We start from the raw sequence: 17859 nt of genomic DNA, 5'->3' as shown, positions 1-17859 counted from the left end.
CCAGGCACTAGGGAACTGGTTAATTCCATGGAAATCCTTCTTCTCTGCCAATACCCTGTTCTGCAGTGTTTTGAAAAAATGTGCATAAGTTACCCTGATGATCATTAACTATATTTCTTAATGCTGGAAGAGGGAATTGCATTAATGCCAACTTCTGATTTACAGTTGTCTTTGTGTAGCATCTTTCTTGCAAATCTTTCCAAACTAGAGAGAACGTGTGTATAGAGTGAAATAGTAAAATTCGTCTTGGAATGGGAAGCTGGCTTCAATCTGACCTGTGTAGAGCAGAACACATCTAGCAGATGTAATATGTTATGAATGTTTTAGAAACTAAGGAAAAAGTATTTCTATAGTGGTTTGCTGCAAAGTGGCAAGCTGTCAATAAGATCAAGAGTTATGGGAGGTTGTTCATGTAGAGGGAGCTGCTGAGAAGGCTTTTGTACTCCCCGGGGGTTATTGCAGAAAAACATACAGCGATAATTGAAAAGAAGCTGATGCTTGAAAGAAGCAAGATTTTCGATAGCTGACTGGAACAGTGAATTTAGGGATTAAAAAGTGAAAGGGAGAATGAAGTTTGGTTGTTTCCAGGATCCAATGGAAGAAGTAGATTGGACCTGCTGTGCTTGCGTCAGTTCAAGAAATTCAGAAAACAAGTAGTAGAGTTCTGCATGAACTGCAGTTTGCAGACAGCAAAGAGTTTAGGTTTGTTATATAATTCTTTCCTACAACTCATTTTCTGCTTGCCTTTTTCCCCCACAAACAGAATATATTTAATCTTGTTTCTGAGGAAGTGAAATTTCCCACTTGTGGAATGTTATTATTTGTTCAGCCTTAGAGAGTTCACTGGATTTAACATAAATTATATAGATAGAAATGACCTGACAGAGACTAATGTTGGACCTTATCTGAATGTTTAAATGTGCAGTAAGGTAAACTTACAGTGTCTGCTGTGTTTTCAGAGCTGTATGGTTTTGATGTCCTTATTGATGACACTCTCAAGCCCTGGCTGTTGGAAGTGAACCTATCCCCATCATTGGCCTGGTAAGCGATTCCCAGTTTAATATGAGGCTGGGACTGTTGCTAGAGATGGTTGTCCTTGAAACTTGTGGTCCTAGGAGGGCATGATTTCATGATGCCTGCAGAGTATTTGTTCCACTGCTAATTGACAGGGAGGATAATCCTTTGCTTTTCCCTTTGCATAAACAAACTTATTGCAGCAATAGGGTTTGAAAGAACCCAGTTGGGATTCCATTTTCTTTTTAATTATTTCTCCTCCACAGTCCATCATCATTGTTAACACTTCATAATCTCCCATCATAGATAAATTTTGAAACTCTCCAGACTATTGTGTGGGCTTTCAATCTGCTTGGCTGAGTAGAAACTTTAAGATTTTGGAGTCCAAGCAGAGTTCAGGCATTATGTTTGACTTGATTATGTAGATGTATGCTTGGGCTCAAATTTTTGGTCTGGTACTGTCTTCAGCTAAAATCTAAAGAGTGAGTGTTGTCTTGGCCCTTATGCTGACACTCATACTCTAATGAAGCTTGAGGATTTATTTTTTTTAAATCTCCAACTATATGTGTTTGCTGGACTACTGTTTAACTTTACAGGAGCACAGATGCACAATGCACTTTTGTAGTACTGTGAGTAATATTTCAGTTATGGCAGTATAAACAAGCTTATGTTCCTGGAATAGCCATATCTGACCTTCCTCTTGATTTTCGTCTTTTTTTCCGTCCTTCTTTATCCTGCATAAAAATTTTTTTCACACAATGTTCATAATTCTAGCTTCCATAGTACCCATTTTGTTTTCAGGTGCAACTAGAATGTTTCCACAATATTTAATTTCCTGGTTTGGTGGTTTGTGCTCACATACATACACACTGAATTATTTGCATCCTTTATTACTTAAAACTCTAACTCACATCTGCATCCTTTGCTCTGCTTTGTTATGGTTGCCATTTTCTTTGTCCAAGCTGTTGGCATCTATTACTGTGCTGTAGAAGATGGCTGATTTCACTGCTCCCAAGGAATCAGACTTTGCCTATCTGATCTGAACTGTATTCATTGATCTTTTTTTTTTTAATTATTTTTTTTTTCCCACTGGATAAAATTATGGATGCTTCCCATCTGTCCCCACTGTCTGACCTCTTCATGTCTATCACCTTCCCTAATCATTTGTTCCCATCCATTAGAACTAACCCATCTATTTTATGATTTTATGTGGAAGAGGCATAAGTAATTGTGGTTTTTAAGAATTCTACGGCAGCAACCTCAATCTACTCCATGAAATGTAGCATAGGTACATTCAAAGAAAGCGCTTCTAGCCAAGCAGAGCTAAAACAAGGCCATACGTTGCTGCATTAGAAGACTAAAGCTGTGAAAAAGGATGAACAGAAACAGATTAATCTGTTGCTGTTTTGTCTTTACCTATGTGTGTGAAAATCACCTAGTTTTCCTCCCATGTTGATTATGTCTGTGTTAAGGACCAATACAAAGAGGCTGTATTGGAAGATATCTTGCATATTGATGCATTCCTCTCATTTAAGGCCAGACGAATAATTCCTCTTGTCTTCTGTTGCATGTGGGGATAGTGATGCTCCTTTGGACCTGAAGATCAAAGCTAGCATGCTCTCAGATATGTTCACTCTTGTAGGTGAGTGTAATAAAAAGCTCCTTCAATCTTTTCCTCATTTAAAACCAGTAAAAGGTAGGTTTATGAGCTGCATGTTATTAGATAAGTATAATAGAGAACTCTAGTTAAAGGAGAGCAACTGTATTTAGCACTGGAAAGTTATACATGGACATTTCAGTTTCAGAATAATCTGGCTGTTTGTGATGCTTAGGTGGTATTAAGAGTCCCTAGTTTGGTATTTGAAGACACTACTCTTTCTCTTTAGCAGGTGACTTCTGTTTAGTCCTCAGAATCAGTATTCATGCATTTTTTTTTAGGTTGAATGTGTGGGTTCTGGTTAGGTTATGTTAGAAGCGGAGTCACGATTGTGAAAGCTGCATGACTGTCTAGTGCACAGCACCTTTTAGGCATTCTTAGGACATCTTGGTTCAGTTACTTGACACAACTTACCCCTAATACTAAAAGGTGCAGAATTGTCATCAGGTAGTCTGCTCAGCTATTTAAGAAATGGAGCCTATCTCTATGCTGCTATTCAGTAACCCATCTTATTGATTTAAGTACTTGGTTTTGAAGCAAGTTCCAGTTTTATTCAAAAAATGTAATGCAATGTACAGTTTGGGATTAAACAAAGCAAGGTATAAAAAAGAAAAAGCAACTTTTTTGGTCCTTGGGCAGGGACAGGAAGGTCATGTATAGACTGAGATCATTAACAGGAATGCTAGGTTTATATTTCAGGGTTTGCCTGTCTTAAAGTTCTCATGTGGCTCCTGATGCCCATAGGCTTCGTGTGCCAGGATCCAGGCCAGCGGTCAAGCCGGGCCATTTATCATTCATCTGAATCTGTCAGGAGAAATCCATACCAGAAGCTGCAGGTAAGTGACTTCAACAAGCCAGAGCTGAGGAGGGTAGCAGGAAAGTCAGTCTCATTGAATTTGGCTCACAGCTGAGAGAGCCAGTGAGGGAGTGAGGTTATTTGGATTTCTAGGATAACTACAGAAGAGACTCAGGGGATGCACCTGAGCTACGTTCAGCCACTTTTGTTTTGTTGTGGGCAACAACCTTCCAGAACCCTAGAGCTTTATGAATATCTCCAAGACCTCCTTCTAGGCAGAAAGAGCTTTTGGCATTTGAAATTTAAGCCTTCTTTCCCATTCACTCTAGGAATCTCTCACTTCCTTTCCCGTGGATCTTTGGACTGACGCCTCGTGTGGCTTGCTGTGACTGTTCATTACCTTTTCTGCTGAGATAGTGCTTTCTTAGCACTGTAATGCTGCAGAGCAGTTGTTCTCTATCTTTTTCTGGTTATGAGATGTATTCCGTAAATATCTGTGGAAGTGGAGCACTCACAAAAGGCAGGGAGATCCCCTATGTCATTTGGACTTTCAAATGCATTTCTACTCAGGCAAATAGGCAAATGGTGTATCCTGACATTCTCTGCAGCTGATGCATATGCTCCTGTGAGGGACCTGCAACATGGCTCTGTAGCTCAAGTTGAATTAGGAAATGAGAAGTCATTTTTGTTCAGTGACAGCATACCAATACACTGTCCTTTTTGGTATAGGGAAAACTCACAGAAATTGCAACATTTTGCTTCTTGTAAAACTCTGAGTCTTGAATCACTGGGAGAGAGGTGAATAGCTGGTAAGGTGAGATTTGAGTATATATAAGATGCGTGGCTGAGTCCAAAGCTTTTAAGGCCAATTTAATAGATAGGTTTTCATACAGATCCCTCTGACCATAAAGGTGCTCTTTGTGGCAGACAGAAGGTACCCCGGATAAATTAGGAACCATTCCAGAAAAGGTAACCTCTCTCTTAGAGTAATGCAGTCAGACCCTGATGATTTGACATCTTCTGTCTGAAAAAAATTATACAAGACAGTCTCAGAAAATTGAGCTGTTGGGAAGCACTGAATCTTTAAGGAGGCTTTAAATTTACAGATTTATTTTGCTTAAAAAACTACAAATAGGTGGAAGGCCTGGCCAGTTGAAATGTGCGAAGATTCATATGGCAGAGCGATGGTTGAGATGGGATTAATTTATCTTTTGGGACAGGTCCCCCGTACCTAGCTTTACAAGGAACAGGCTTCTAATCCAGTGATAAAGTTTTGCAGCATGTTCTTCTTAAGTACCTAAATGGAAATCCCATGGCTAAATAGGTGTATAGATTTTTCCATGGTTCAAGAATGTTTTGGCCTGCTCTTTGCTGAATGCATTTTATGTCGTATTGTTGGATCTTTGATACTTCTGTTCCCATCTCAATTGCAAAGGGTACTTTGAACCTCTTTTGTTTTTCTTAACTCCCTCATGACGTCTTAAGTTTTGATCATTCATGTAGGCCATCTTTAATCACTGTAAAAGTTGGTTCTTGGGAAGGAAGTGCTGATACTGGTGTTCTTGGTCATGAGATAGTTACTCTGTTTTCTGAGTTTCATCAGACTGGACTGCAAGTTCCTTGTGCAATTTCTTTGGTTTGACACTCTGAGAATTTCTCCCTCTAGGGAAATGAACAATTTAGCTGCTTCCTTTGTAACTTATTGTTGATTTGGGTTGGAGCTTTTTCAATTAATCGTAAGCAATAAAGGGACCTTGACCTGTTTTGTATAGACCAACTGTAGAGAAGAACTTGGCAGTAGCACATCTCAAAGTGATAGATAGGTCTCTTGAGAATCCATCCTTACACCATTTGCTCCTCTTGGGCATTGGAGAGGATGATTACCACTGAAGGCAAGAAAGATTGAAGCTCCTATGATAATAGTTTTCTTTTGAACCTACCCCTGTCATTAAACTGGTGTTGCTTGTAGGCCTGATGCTAGGTAAGTAATACAGGGTACTTTTGACATTCTGCTGATGTTTCTACACCCGTTTTGGAATGTTAAAAAGCATCTTGTTCCTTCACAAGAACTGGAATATTGTTGAGATATTTAAATGAAATGGCTTCTGGAATGTCAGGATTTTTATGACTTTTTTTACCCCCTCTGTTCTATGAACAATTCTACTTGACAGCATCTGTTTCTCTGTAATACATAGCTATTAAATATTTTCCTCTGGGTAATTCTTATCTTATAAAAATATGAATTTTCGTCATGAGAGTTAATTCATCCATTCTGCAGAGCTCTTTTCTGCGTGCTTTTGAAAATTATATGTATGTCCAGATGCATTTTGCACGGTTGAGCACATCTGAGGTTAGCATTTGGAATGGGGACAGGATACTTTTGCAGAGGATATGAGGAAGATCTGAACTGAGATGGTAGAAGCTGTTAGCTATATCTCTGGACTTCGGTTATACCCTTTTGCTTTAGGGTACTCATCGCTCCTCTAACTCGGGCAGGGATGATAGTGTCTTGGAGAACACAAGGGTTTTATTCTCTTTGTGTGTCTCTTGCAGCGTCCTGTGTCTGCGCAGTCGCAAACAGCAAACACCAGGTTGGTAAGTAACCTTCAGCTCCCTTCACCAGTATAAGGGATGCAATTTCAAATGTTAACTTGTACAATATTTTTGCCACAATTGGTCCCAAAATATATTTTGCAGCTAAGTAGCCTGGTGGAGGGACGAAGTCAACAAGAAAAGAGGAAATGGATAGGTACTGGCATACGTTTCCATGTGGCAAGAGCAAAGGTTGGAAAAACATTTACATCAGTTCTAGCAGCTTAAAAAAAGAGTAGGTGAGGTGTGCTGAGAGTCAAGGTTAGCTGGGTCAAATCCCTCAAAGTTTTTAAGCCTACAAGTATTTCTGAACTGCATTTTAAAGAAATTGGATATAGATGTTTAAAGATAAAGTTGTTGCTCTGGCCATCAAATGAAGACAGTGGCAGCACAGTGTTCTGAATTTAGTAGGTTATTGAAAAGGAAAATGCAGAAGCAAAGGAAGAGCTGGTGAAAGCAGCAATAAATGGGAGTGTCACACCAAAAAGGAGGAGGAGGAGGAATTTTTGTCTTGTGTACTACAGGCAATGGAATAAGTCTGAATGGAAAGGGTAGCAGAGGTGAATCTGTATGGACAAAATTCAGGTGGCCCTATAAAAGAAGTAAGTGTTTTCTGTGAGACAGTCATCTGAAGGAAACTGCAAAAATTTGAGAGTCAACTGGGTCAAAATAGATAAGAAGGAATTCTTAAAGATAGTGGAAAAATGTGGAATTGGTGTTAGCATAAATCAGACTGATCCACCTTTCTAAATGTCATATTGGGTATCCTCCTTGCAAGCCATATGGACAAATCAATGTTAGTTTACAATTCTAAGCACCTGGCTGTGTGGGGACATGGTAGGCATTATTTTGCTGCTGGGCTTCCTGCACGAACGTAATAGTGATGGTTCTCTTTTTTTTTTTTTTTGAGGTTTCCCAGCAGGAAGGAAGGTAGGACAGATGGAATCATCTTGAGAACCTAATTCATTCTATGCGCTGCTGTTTGTATCATTCTGTGTTAGTTTAGCTGAGGCTGAGAAGAGAGTCTTATTGAATAATGAGGTTTCATAGAGAATAGGAAGGGTCTTCGTGTCAACTGCTGTCAGTGTGCCAACTGCTGCTTAGGATAATTAGAATCATGTGGAAACCAGAGATGCTCACAGAATTTGGAGATAAAACAAAGTGGTTGGATTTATCTATACTTTTAAAGATAAGCTGGATCAAAAAGGAAACAAGATCTTTGTGAAGTTAGAGACATTTGTGCTACAGCCAGAGAGAATTCTGCAGTGAAACACTGAAAAAAGTGTTTGTGCAGAAGTTCAGTAAAGTTAGAGTTTTTCTCTAGCATTTTGATAGTAGTATAGTTTGTTCTCAGATAAGAGCCAGAGCTTCACTAGTCATAGGAGCCAGAGCTGCCAATATGTAGGTATACATTTTCTGTATGTAATCAATGAAATCATCTCCATTGTATCCAGACAATTGAGATTATTTCATTGAAGTATTTCCTTAGTAAAGGAGATAATCTGATAGGATGAAAAATTTCCTGTAATATTCTCTGAGGAGCAGTTCTCACATGATGATTGTTATGGTAGTGTCAAGAAATGGTTTTTAAGAGGAGGGTACCTAGCAGAAGATTTTAGAGGAAGTTATTAAAGTTGTTGAACTGTGCTTTTTGAAATGGAGGCCAAGTTAGGAAGAAAGACTAAAAGCCTTTCAACTTAATGCCATCTGCAGCATCGAGCAAACCTGTTTGACTACTGACATTTTTATTTCTTCTGCAAATGTTTGTGTCTCCTACCTTCTCATCCAGATTGTCTCCTTTCCTCTTGTTTTATTTAATTAGTTTTCATTAGGCTTAACAAAATGTTTCAGCTGGCACCTGCTATGTCTGTTTTCTCTTTGGATCTTTCTGTGCCAATCACTGCAGTGTAACCCATTCTAGTGCAATGCCTGTTCTTTTTGCACTTGCTTCATCTGCAAATTCTGAATAGCCGCTTACAATTTCTAATGAAACAGGGAGAATGGAATTCAGTTCCAATAGTCTTTACAAATAAAGTTACAACCTGATCTTGCCGTGAGTTTTATTTGTATCTGAGCACTATGGGATATTCCCCTGGTCATCCAGCTTAAGGTTTCTCATCTTTTTCTCTTCTTTCTAGATTAAGAAGTCTCTCTGTGCATTCTTTGCTCAGTATAGTGATAAAAGAAAATTTGAATTTTGTATAAAGGCATGAGACCTTCTCAGCTAGACTCTTGATGCTATTTTTACAGAGGTAGTTTATCTGAACTGGGCCTAAGACCGGCTAAAATGTACTTGAGAACATGTTTAAAGATTTCAGTCTTGCTGGGATTTTAAGATTTTATAATCCTGCTAATTTGAAGACACTTTGAATTCCTGTCCTTTGTTAGAATTGATCAGGACTGCTCATCAGGTTAAGAATGAGCTTGGAGAGACTGTCTGCAAATTATTTCTTATTTTTTAAATTTGCATGTGTCTGCAAATTTGCATGATATATCTACGTACATATACAACATCTGTCCGTTAAGTGTGAGAAGTAGCAAGTCGAGTTCCAGCAGTATAGTAACAAAAGAATTACAGGTGTTGAACTGAATTTTTCACTTTTCCCCTGCAACTTTATCTCATCAGTGAATTACAGTTCTGTTCTTCTAATGTAGCAACACAACTGGAACAGAGAATCATGGTTCTGGTACCATTGAGGTGTGAATCCAAGTGTATTTGGGGCCTGTGAGTGTGAAGCTGGCTTTGGTGCCCCTTGGGTGAGAATTTTTCTGTATGAAATCCTGGCTTTGGTGCTTTTGGGTATGTCTCGTTTTTCTGGAAGGGGCCAGGGGTGTAAATACTGGCACTGATGCCTGAATTGAGTCCTGCTGTGTTAAAAACTAGGAATGTGAATACTCACACTTCGTGCCTGCTGCTGTGTGGACTCTTTAACAGCTGAAGTGTGGAATTGTGAATTCTGGCTGTAGTACTCTGGAGTGTAGATTCTGCTGGGAACAGGATCCTGGAGTTTGAATGTAACTTTTTTTTAAAGTAAGTTGAGAGAGGAAAAGGGGAAAATCTGGTTTCACACTGTCTCTACAGCGTACCCATCCTCTGTCTGCCAGTGATGCTGAAATTAAAAACCCAATGCCCTCAGGCAGGGAAAAAGCAACAGGAAGGCAAGGCAGCTCTGTGCTAGGTCTCTCCATGGAGGAGGTAAGTAGGCTATTAAATACCTTTTATTTACCTTGGCTTTCATGCAATATGTGGGGTTATTTGCTCAGTAAAAAGCAAGTGCATATATATGAAAAACATGACAGAAGTATAATTTTTGAAACGGAACTTCTGAGTTTTACTGCTGGTACTGACCTTGCCCTCAGTCATGCCAGGTGTGATAGACTCCTTCAGAATTTAAATGCAGGATAAAATTGCTTAAGGATATCATGTGTACCCAGCCCACTCCCAGGACTGCAGTAATAGTCCTGTCCTCTGAAACTCGGAGATTTTTCTAGGGTTCATTCTTCATTGTATCTATTTTGCTGGCTATTTTTTTTTTCTCTTTTTATTCCAAGATAAAAGTTCTTCATCGAGTGAGAGAGGAGAATGAACGGAGAGGAGGCTTCATCCGGATATTCCCTACCCCATTAACGTGGGACCTTTATGGGTAAGAATAAGAATCCAATAGGATGGCTCAGTGTTGCACTGATGCTCTGTGTTGAGGGATATTCTGTGTTAGGTATATGTAGATCAACCAGCTTAGCAATCAGAAAGACACATATTGAGGGTTTTGATAGAGTTTATTTTAGTGTTGAGGATGCGTTTTTCTGATCCCTTGTTTTTAACTGCTGCTGCTTTGCCTAACAGCACCTTATGGAAGGCTATCAAGCATTGTTTCTGATGTTGCTTTTCTGTCAGAATAAAAATGTCTTCACTTCAGATAATCCATTCCTGCTATCTGCTTTTACATCCTAGAGCTGCACATACTGTGTACTCTGTCATTAGGCCATAAACACAATATAGGGCTACATCCTGTGAGTGATACTATATTACGCTTTTCTAATTTTTCTCCAGTCTGTAATGTTTCTCTGTGTCTCTTGCCTCACCAGGAACTTCAGCTGAGAAGTGATAGCTCTCCTCCTTTCCTCTTTTCTGTTATGGTACAGCATATTGTCTCAATCCACTTCTGGGATGTTCTTTATAGATAATTTATTTCTGTATTAAGCTGCTTTTCATTGTGTTGAGCTCTATCTTGATACATCCTATATTTTGATTTTCTAGATCCTTTTTAGAGCACAAGACATCAATGAACTACATGCTGGCTACACGTCTGTTTCAGGACAGGTAGAAAGTTTTTCTATTTGGGAGGGAGGCAAAGGGCACAAACAGCATGAAAAGGATTGATTCCTCACTTATCCAATGTTATAAACACCGGTCTGTGATTTACGGGGGTGGTAATAGTTGTGTGTTTCTTCTCTAGCATGCTAGTGACTGTGGAGGTTTCTCACATTTTTATGTGTTGTGCTTCTGAATTCAAGGGCAAAAAGGACAAGACACAAAAGGCATGGGAGTTGTTGGAGTAAAAAGATGACTATAGACATGAAAAACCTTCAAGCACCTAGGTTTCTCTATGAAGGGATTATAGGTGGTCCTTGCTTAGCTTTTGTTTCAAATTTGAAGTCAGATTAGAGCTTGTCCTCATGTGAAGTAAGCACTGAAATTTACTCCAAAGGTTTAGTATCCCTATCTCTTGACCTGTGCAAGCATGATTTGATGCCTCTTTCTCTGGTCTGTGCTTGGGTGGAAATGACAGTTCATGCCACTAGCTGAACTTCCATTGAGAGTTGTATGCAATATCTTTCATTGTGTGTTTAACACCCTTCCTTCTCAATGGTTTTTCTTATCCAAATTTGAGATCCACAATAAAGTAACTACAGAGTAAGGCTAGGGTTGCTGACTGAGGAGACAATATTTACAGAAGCTCTTCCTGCATCAGCACTGTAAGGTGGTTTGTTTGCGGGTTTTTTGGGGTTTTTTTGGGGTTTTTTTTCTGCGTACTTTCAGGGGTGTGTCTAGAGGGTAGCTCCAAATGACACCTTCTCCAATTTAAGCCAGACAGATGCAAGCATCAGTTGTAGAACAGCTGCTCAGATTTCCTCTTTTTGAGCCTTTTTTTTCTCCTTTAAGATAGAACTCACAAGGAATTCTGTAAATTTGGCCTTTTCATTGTACACCTGAAAGACTTCAGAGGCTTTTTAATCCAGTTGATGATCCAGAATGGAAGGTAATTTTTGCCATTTTTCCCTTTGTAGGGGCAAGATGAAAAGAGACTTCATCACTGGGAGATCCCGGTAAATGGCTTCTTAATTAAATAATTTGTACTTTGTAGGATTTATTCTAAATTTAAATTTCCACCGCTTCATCTGCCAAGTCCTGGGTCAATGCGTTTTCTACCTGAAATCCTTCAAACTAATTTTAGGAAAGTAAATACAGTGAGCAAAGAGTATCCCAGCATGTGGAGAGCTTAAGTTTTGTTGGATTGGACCTTAAAGTTGCTCCTCTTAGGCTTCCTACTTTGGCATTCCTACCATATTGATAAGCCTCACCATTGAACTCTCTCAAAAGATCCTGTAATGCATAAGGGGTTTGGACTTCATATACCTATATTCACTTTGCTAGATCTAAAACATAAATGGAGCAACAGGAATTTTCTGTGGATGTTCCCACTTATATCATAAAGAGCACTTTGCTGGATCTTTGTGCACTGACAGAAGTTGTTGTTTGTCTCCCTTAAGGAATCTGGCAGGGCTCCTTCTCCCTTGATTTAGGCAGAACTTGTAGAAAGGTTGTAATTTTTCACTTAGATTATGTTAAAATTCTTATCTCTGACCAAACAGTGAAGAACAAGCTGTCTACATGAAAGGTTCAGAAGACAGGACTCAGGTCCACGTGCTCTCTTCCCACTCCTGTCCATTGTTTTGTACTCTTGCAATTCAATTTTCCCTATTAATTGTGCCTTGACCTGCTGCATGATGGACAGATGCTGGTTAGTCATGAAAGCATGACACTAGATAAGTGCATTTTGGGGCTTTGAGAGATGATGTTCTGTAAAGTACTTGCAAGACTCCCTTCAAACTTTCACAGGCTTTAAATAGGTTAGACTGATCATAAATATTTCTTCCCTGTGTCAGGAAAACTGTTTCTTGAAGAAATTTAATCTACTAAGTCTCTTGTATCATGAGGGAGAGAAGTATAAAGGGAGATTGAGGATGTCTGTGTATTATGCTTCCCAGAGCAGGTCTTAATGGAAGGCTGGATATGAGGCTGGAAGCTGTAGACTCTCATGCTCTCTTTTATGAGAGAAAGCTTGTTTCACTGGAGTTACGGAAGCGCCGGCGATGTCATGGCAAGGCTAGAGCAGCACGGACAAGATCATCAGGTATGCATGGCTAGAGTCTTAGATGAGTGGCTAGTCAAAAACAAGCAAGCAAGGACTTCTTAATTTGAAATGCGAGTGAATGGGGTTGTTCTGGCCTTTGTAGTCCCTAAAGGGTTTCACAGGTTGAAGTTAATAGTTTTCATTTCAAGTGTTAATAGTTTTCACTTCATTCCTCTTATGAGCTTCCTGCTTCCTTAGTGCCTAGAATTTCATTCGCACCATTCCACATCCCCAGGTATATGACTAAAGGTAATCAATATTTTCTTGAAGATGAGCTTGTGGTTGCATTTGGGGTACAAGAATTCAACAGTATGTGTGCCTCTATAGTCCTCCAGCTTTTCAGAGAAAGATGAAAACTTGGGATCTTCCAGGCTGGTTCTCCTACGCAGCATTGACTCTAAGCTGTTGCAAAGAGAGAAATCCTTCTTATCCAAGCTGATGTGGGAAAAACTTAAAAGGGTACAGAGGTTAATGATCCTCACAAGTGGCTGTTCCTGAAGCCGTTATCTAAATTCTTTCTAGTAGCTATGTGATACTGACTGCAATGGGAGAGATTGTATGTTATAAAATGATTTTTGGTGCTATGTTAAGGTATGTGATCTTTATTGGCACGTGTAGAAGTTTAGATTTCATAGCTTTGATTTTTCTGATGCACAAAAGTACAGAAATTGAGCATATATGTCAAGTGTAAGTGTATGTATATATGTCAGTATATATATGTAAAGATTAGGATAAAATATAGGAAAATGCCTTTGTTTCTCCGATTTTTTTTTTTTTTTTTTTCCTTTCATTTGTAAAGTTAAGACAAGAATCTTGGTCTGTCTTCTCTGATATTGGGAAAATGGGCTTATCAACTGTTCGATACACAAGCAGAAAGGCAGAAAGAATAATAAAGGGCAGCAATAGTTAAGATGCCATTCTGAAATTGTGTTGTTCTGTTCTTCTAGCAGAAGAGAGTTTAGAAGTAAACCAAAGGGTATAAATAGCAGGGCAGTCCTCCCCACTTCTTTTTTTTCTTAACCAGCATAGGTGATTTCTCCTACACTACAGGGGCATCAGAAACAACAAAGCTGTCCATCAAGTCAGGTGCAGAAGGTGAGGAGGAAGAGGAGGTGGATGCAGGTGAAGATGAAGAGCTAGATAGAACTGTTGGCTCTCTTTCGGACACCCAGGTGAAAAGCAAGCCAAAGCTGTCTGACTTGGTGAAAACTGCTTGTAAGGAGAGGTTGCCAGAAAAACTCAACAAGAAAACTGGAGATGGAGGAGAGCTGTTCCTTCAAAAAACAGACTCAGGATCTCAGTTTAACTTGCTGCAGATTCTTCAAAAACATGGGAATCTGAGGTGAGAGATTTCTGCATATTGCCTTGGGTTTTGACTAGCAGCTAATATTGGTTAAAATATGGAGGATGTATGCTTAGTGCCACATTATGAATGAGTGTGAGGAGATAAGAGGACCCTAGGGAAAGGACCCTGGACTTTTGTCTAACTGTGGGCTGCCTTAACAACTGGTTGGCACAGAAAGGAGATAGTTGCAAAGACTGAGAGTTTACCTAAATGCCTGACCTGTTGGATCAGTATAAAGCATAAGCCGTAGTGTCCATTGTTGTTCTTTAATCTGGTGATGTAAGCTGTTCTTTGGTCAAGTCACGCTTCTAAAATGCCTCTCTGTCTTAACTCAGGATGCCTGCTATTGAATTCTAAAATTAATCTTCTAGTTCTTTGCATTTCCAAAGAAGTGGGTATAAGCATATGTTAAACTATCCAAGAAAGGTTGGGTAGGAATATCTCAGTGCTGCCTCTCCATAAAATTAGTTTTTTCATTTTTGTGCTTTTATTTTTGGTGATAGAATTTTTACCTCTAATAATAATCTCTGCTCAAGGTTATCACATCCTGAGAGCAAGATAGGAGGTCATTTGAAAGTGACAAGTTACTGAAACATCTCATTGCCTGCTGTTAAGTATGACAGTGTGGGGCAGAGTATGTTCTGATGCATGGCTTTGTTGCTTGAAAAAAAGAGAGGTGCTGGAGGAGATTGTATAGAATAACACCAACCAGTGTCCTACTAAATGTTTAGAAGCATGATCCTCCCCTTAAATGTAGGTAGTAGAACTGTCTATTTGCAGATGGACAGGAAGGGCAAAAAGGGCGATCATATATATCTGTGTAGGAGGATTTTACATCTTCTGGATAAGAAGCAGCATTATGTTTTCTGTGAAAAATGTCCAAAAGTAGAGAAAATAACTGTTGCTTGTTGTTCTGTTTTAGTTTAGTTTCTGAGAGCACTTATGAATTATCAAGTGCATTTAGGGATTGTTCTAATGTCTTCTTGTGGCAAGGACATTTGCTGTCATGACAGGGAAGATTCTGAAACCTGTTTGAGGACAAACATAGCAATGCTGTCATCTACCTATATATAGATCTGACTCCTGCTGAGAACGTAAGCTTTGTCTGGTGTTCCTGGCAGAATCTTGCTCAGCACCTGGTACTGTTGGGATTCCCCACATAAGTGTGTAAGGCTTGTGGTGACCTCATGTTCCAGGATTGTGCTGGGCTTGGCCCCATCTGATCTGTCATTGATGAAAGCTTTGCTTGTGGGGTTAACAGGCAGAGGAGCTGAAGTAATGAAACTTTCATCCAAAAGAAACCAGGCCTATTCCAGTCAGTTTTTGTAAGTGGTAGGACTTATCTCTCTCCTTTAGTTGACCTGATGAGGCAGTTTCTCTGCCTTCCACACATTGGGTGGTAAAGAGGTAACAGTCAAATGAAACCTGTTTCCCCAACTGTGCCATTCCCAGGGAAGTAAAAAGAAAATGGGGTTACTGGTTCCTGCATTTAAGGCCTCAGGTTTCAATATTCCACACACTGGAGGAGAGGCAGTGTTATACAAGGACCTTCTTCAGTTTCCCATTTTGTAATCACAGAAGTATCAGGTACAGACAAAGAATTGTATTACTGTTCTGATGTTGATAATGTCGGAGGCGGGGGAGGGGGGCTGTCCTTGATTCCTGCCAGCACAAATTTGAACTCCTTGTCATGAGATGTTTGAGTTATACCTAAAACAAACCTGGCAGCCCTAGAGAGCCCTCAGGGGAGAGCGTTTTCTGATACATGGTGGCTTGATGTATAATATATTAGTTCTTAGTCAGGGTTCAGGATCTTCTCCTGATGTTCTAGACGTGGGAAGAGAAGGTAGGTGTGGTGACTAGCAGCATACAGAGCTCGGAAATGTTACAAGGCCTGCTGTGCATTCTGGAGTTCACTGCAAGACAGGAATTGTAACCAGGTATTTTTATCATGTTTTATTTACTGCAGTACTGGTACAGCTATCCACAGAGGATATTACTTTGAGACTCTTGTGAACTCATCATTTGCTTAGCCCTTCTTTAGACCTGGCATGGTGTCCTAGTTTCAGCTGAGATAGAGTTAACTGTCTTCCTAGTAGCTGGTATGGTGGTATGTTTTGAGTTCAGTATGAGAAGAATGTTGATAACACTGATGTTTTCAGTTGCTGCTAGTAGTGTTTAGACTAATGTCAAGGATTTTTCAGCTTCTCATGCCCAGCCAGTGAGAAAGCTGGAGGGGCACAAGAAGTTGGCACAGGACACAGCCAAGGCACCTGACCCAAACTGACCAACAGGGTATTCCATACCATATGACGTCCCATCTAGTATAGGAACTGGGAAGTGGGGGCGGGGAATCGCCGCTCGGGGACTAGCTGGGTGCCGGTTGGCGGGTGGTGAGCAATTGCACCGCACATCATTTGTACATTCCAATCCTTTAATTATTGCTGTTGTCATTTTATTAGTGTTATCATTATCATTATCCGTTTCTTCTTTTCTGTTCTATTAAACTGTTCTTATCTCAACCCGTGGGTTTTGCTTCTTTTTCCCGATTTTCTCCCCCATCCCACTGGGTGGGGGGGAAGTGAGTGAGCGGCTGCGTGGTGCTTAGTTGCTGGCTGGGGTTAAACCACGACACATGGTCTTTCAGAAGCATCAAAAGCTAATGATTAAGCAGATGCATGAATACTTTTAATGTATTTTATTTTAACTTCAATTCTTATCTAAAATGATACATCGATCTCTATAAGTGCTATTGTGTTGTATGATTTCTATGTAACACTCATGAAATTTACAAACATATAAAACAGGAAGACCAAATTTCTGGACTGAGTTTTTAATGAAGTTTCAGGGACTTGTGTACATGGACTCATGAGGACCATATAAATACCTGAGAATATTTCGAAGAAGCAGAGAACAAGTAGAGAAAAAATGGTGAGGTTCCTCAGGAATCACTCTGAGGCTGATTTTAGTAATCAATTAAAAAATGACACAAAATGTAGAAATGTGCTAATGAAATTTGATGATGGAAAAGATTTGGGAGTTATTACCATGAGAGAAAAGTAGTGGAATAAATATGGTAAGAACTGGGTGACCGTAAGGATAGGAATAATATAACTAGGATGAAATGCAGTAGCACAAAGTGCAAGGGCATGCTTTTAAGAACTAATTTACTGCAGAAATTCTATCAGCTGCAAATTAATTATAAGGAAAAATATCTTGCATGCTTGTTGATCACAGGAGGATTGCAAAGCTCTAGCTCATGCATGCATGAAAACACCAAATGTGGTCTAGGGTTTATCACTTGAGATACTTCTGAGACTTTATGTGGAATATAGTATACAGTTGCTATCACCCATGTTCATGGAAGGTAAATTGTGACTGGAACAGGTGGAGACAAGCTGCTAATCTCATCATGTCACCAGTGTGGGTGCTTTGTTAGAAGACACTGAAAGATGTGGATAGTTCACACTAATAAGATGAAAACTATGAAAGAATGTAATTGCTGTTAATAAATACATTCAAGGAAGGAGCCTCATCAGGGATGAAATTATTTAAGATACAGGACAATGTTGGAGAAAGAAAAAGCAAATATAAACTGCTCATGAATGAAGCTAGGCTGGGTAGTAAAAGAAGGTTCCTAATTACTAGAACAGTTAAGTTCTGGAATAATATTCCAGGAAAGTAATGGGTGGAAAACTCTAGTTTGTTTTAAGATGAAACTTAATAATTTTATAGAAAAGATTAGGAGACTGCCTGTGATAGAAGGGGAGTTTGTCACTGTCACTAAAGTCCATCTGTTTCTACATCCTTATGAAAAGGAAAGGAGAAATCATGCTTGGCAATTCAAGGGACAGCTTGTAGTGAGTATGGGGAAAACTATGAGGAAGAGTGGAGATTGGGAGAGCAGAATATTGGAGGAGAGGGTTTAGGCCAAGATGACAATGAACAGAATTAGGCAAAACTTTCAGCAATTTCTCTCACAACAGATGCATACGCTAAAGTGACTACTATTGTAAGGGAATGAGAAGCAATGTGTCCC

General features: G+C 39.5%; 1 protein-coding gene across 13 annotated transcripts in view; it reads left to right on the top strand.

Moving 5' to 3' along the window:
- TTLL5 (tubulin tyrosine ligase like 5) overlaps window positions 1-17859 on the top strand; it is a 145550-nt gene that overhangs the window by 36625 nt on the left and 91066 nt on the right. For 12 of the 13 annotated variants that reach the window (XR_005931968.1, XR_005931967.1, XR_005931969.1 and 9 more), the window contains 10 exons: window positions 960-1041; window positions 2595-2656; window positions 3416-3507; window positions 6021-6062; window positions 9142-9255; window positions 9612-9703; window positions 10318-10380; window positions 11349-11387; window positions 12330-12475; window positions 13526-13817. Coding sequence is in view for 10 of the 13 variants with exons in the window: in XM_030003084.1 (XP_029858944.1) it covers window positions 960-1041; window positions 2595-2656; window positions 3416-3507; window positions 6021-6062; window positions 9142-9255; window positions 9612-9703; window positions 10318-10380; window positions 11349-11387; window positions 12330-12475; window positions 13526-13817 (1024 nt within the window). In the remaining 3 variants the exon portion in view is untranslated. The remainder of the gene's footprint in view (window positions 1-959; window positions 1042-2594; window positions 2657-3415; window positions 3508-6020; window positions 6063-9141; window positions 9256-9611; window positions 9704-10317; window positions 10381-11348; window positions 11388-12329; window positions 12476-13525; window positions 13818-17859) is intronic. The other variant, XM_041122019.1, reaches the window with a different exon arrangement.

This window comes from Aquila chrysaetos, chromosome 2 (assembly GCF_900496995.4).
Source record: "Aquila chrysaetos chrysaetos chromosome 2, bAquChr1.4, whole genome shotgun sequence".
Taxonomy (NCBI): domain Eukaryota; kingdom Metazoa; phylum Chordata; class Aves; order Accipitriformes; family Accipitridae; genus Aquila; species Aquila chrysaetos.
The sequence above is the reverse complement of the archived record's forward strand: the minus strand, read 5'-3'. Positions and strand labels throughout refer to the sequence as shown.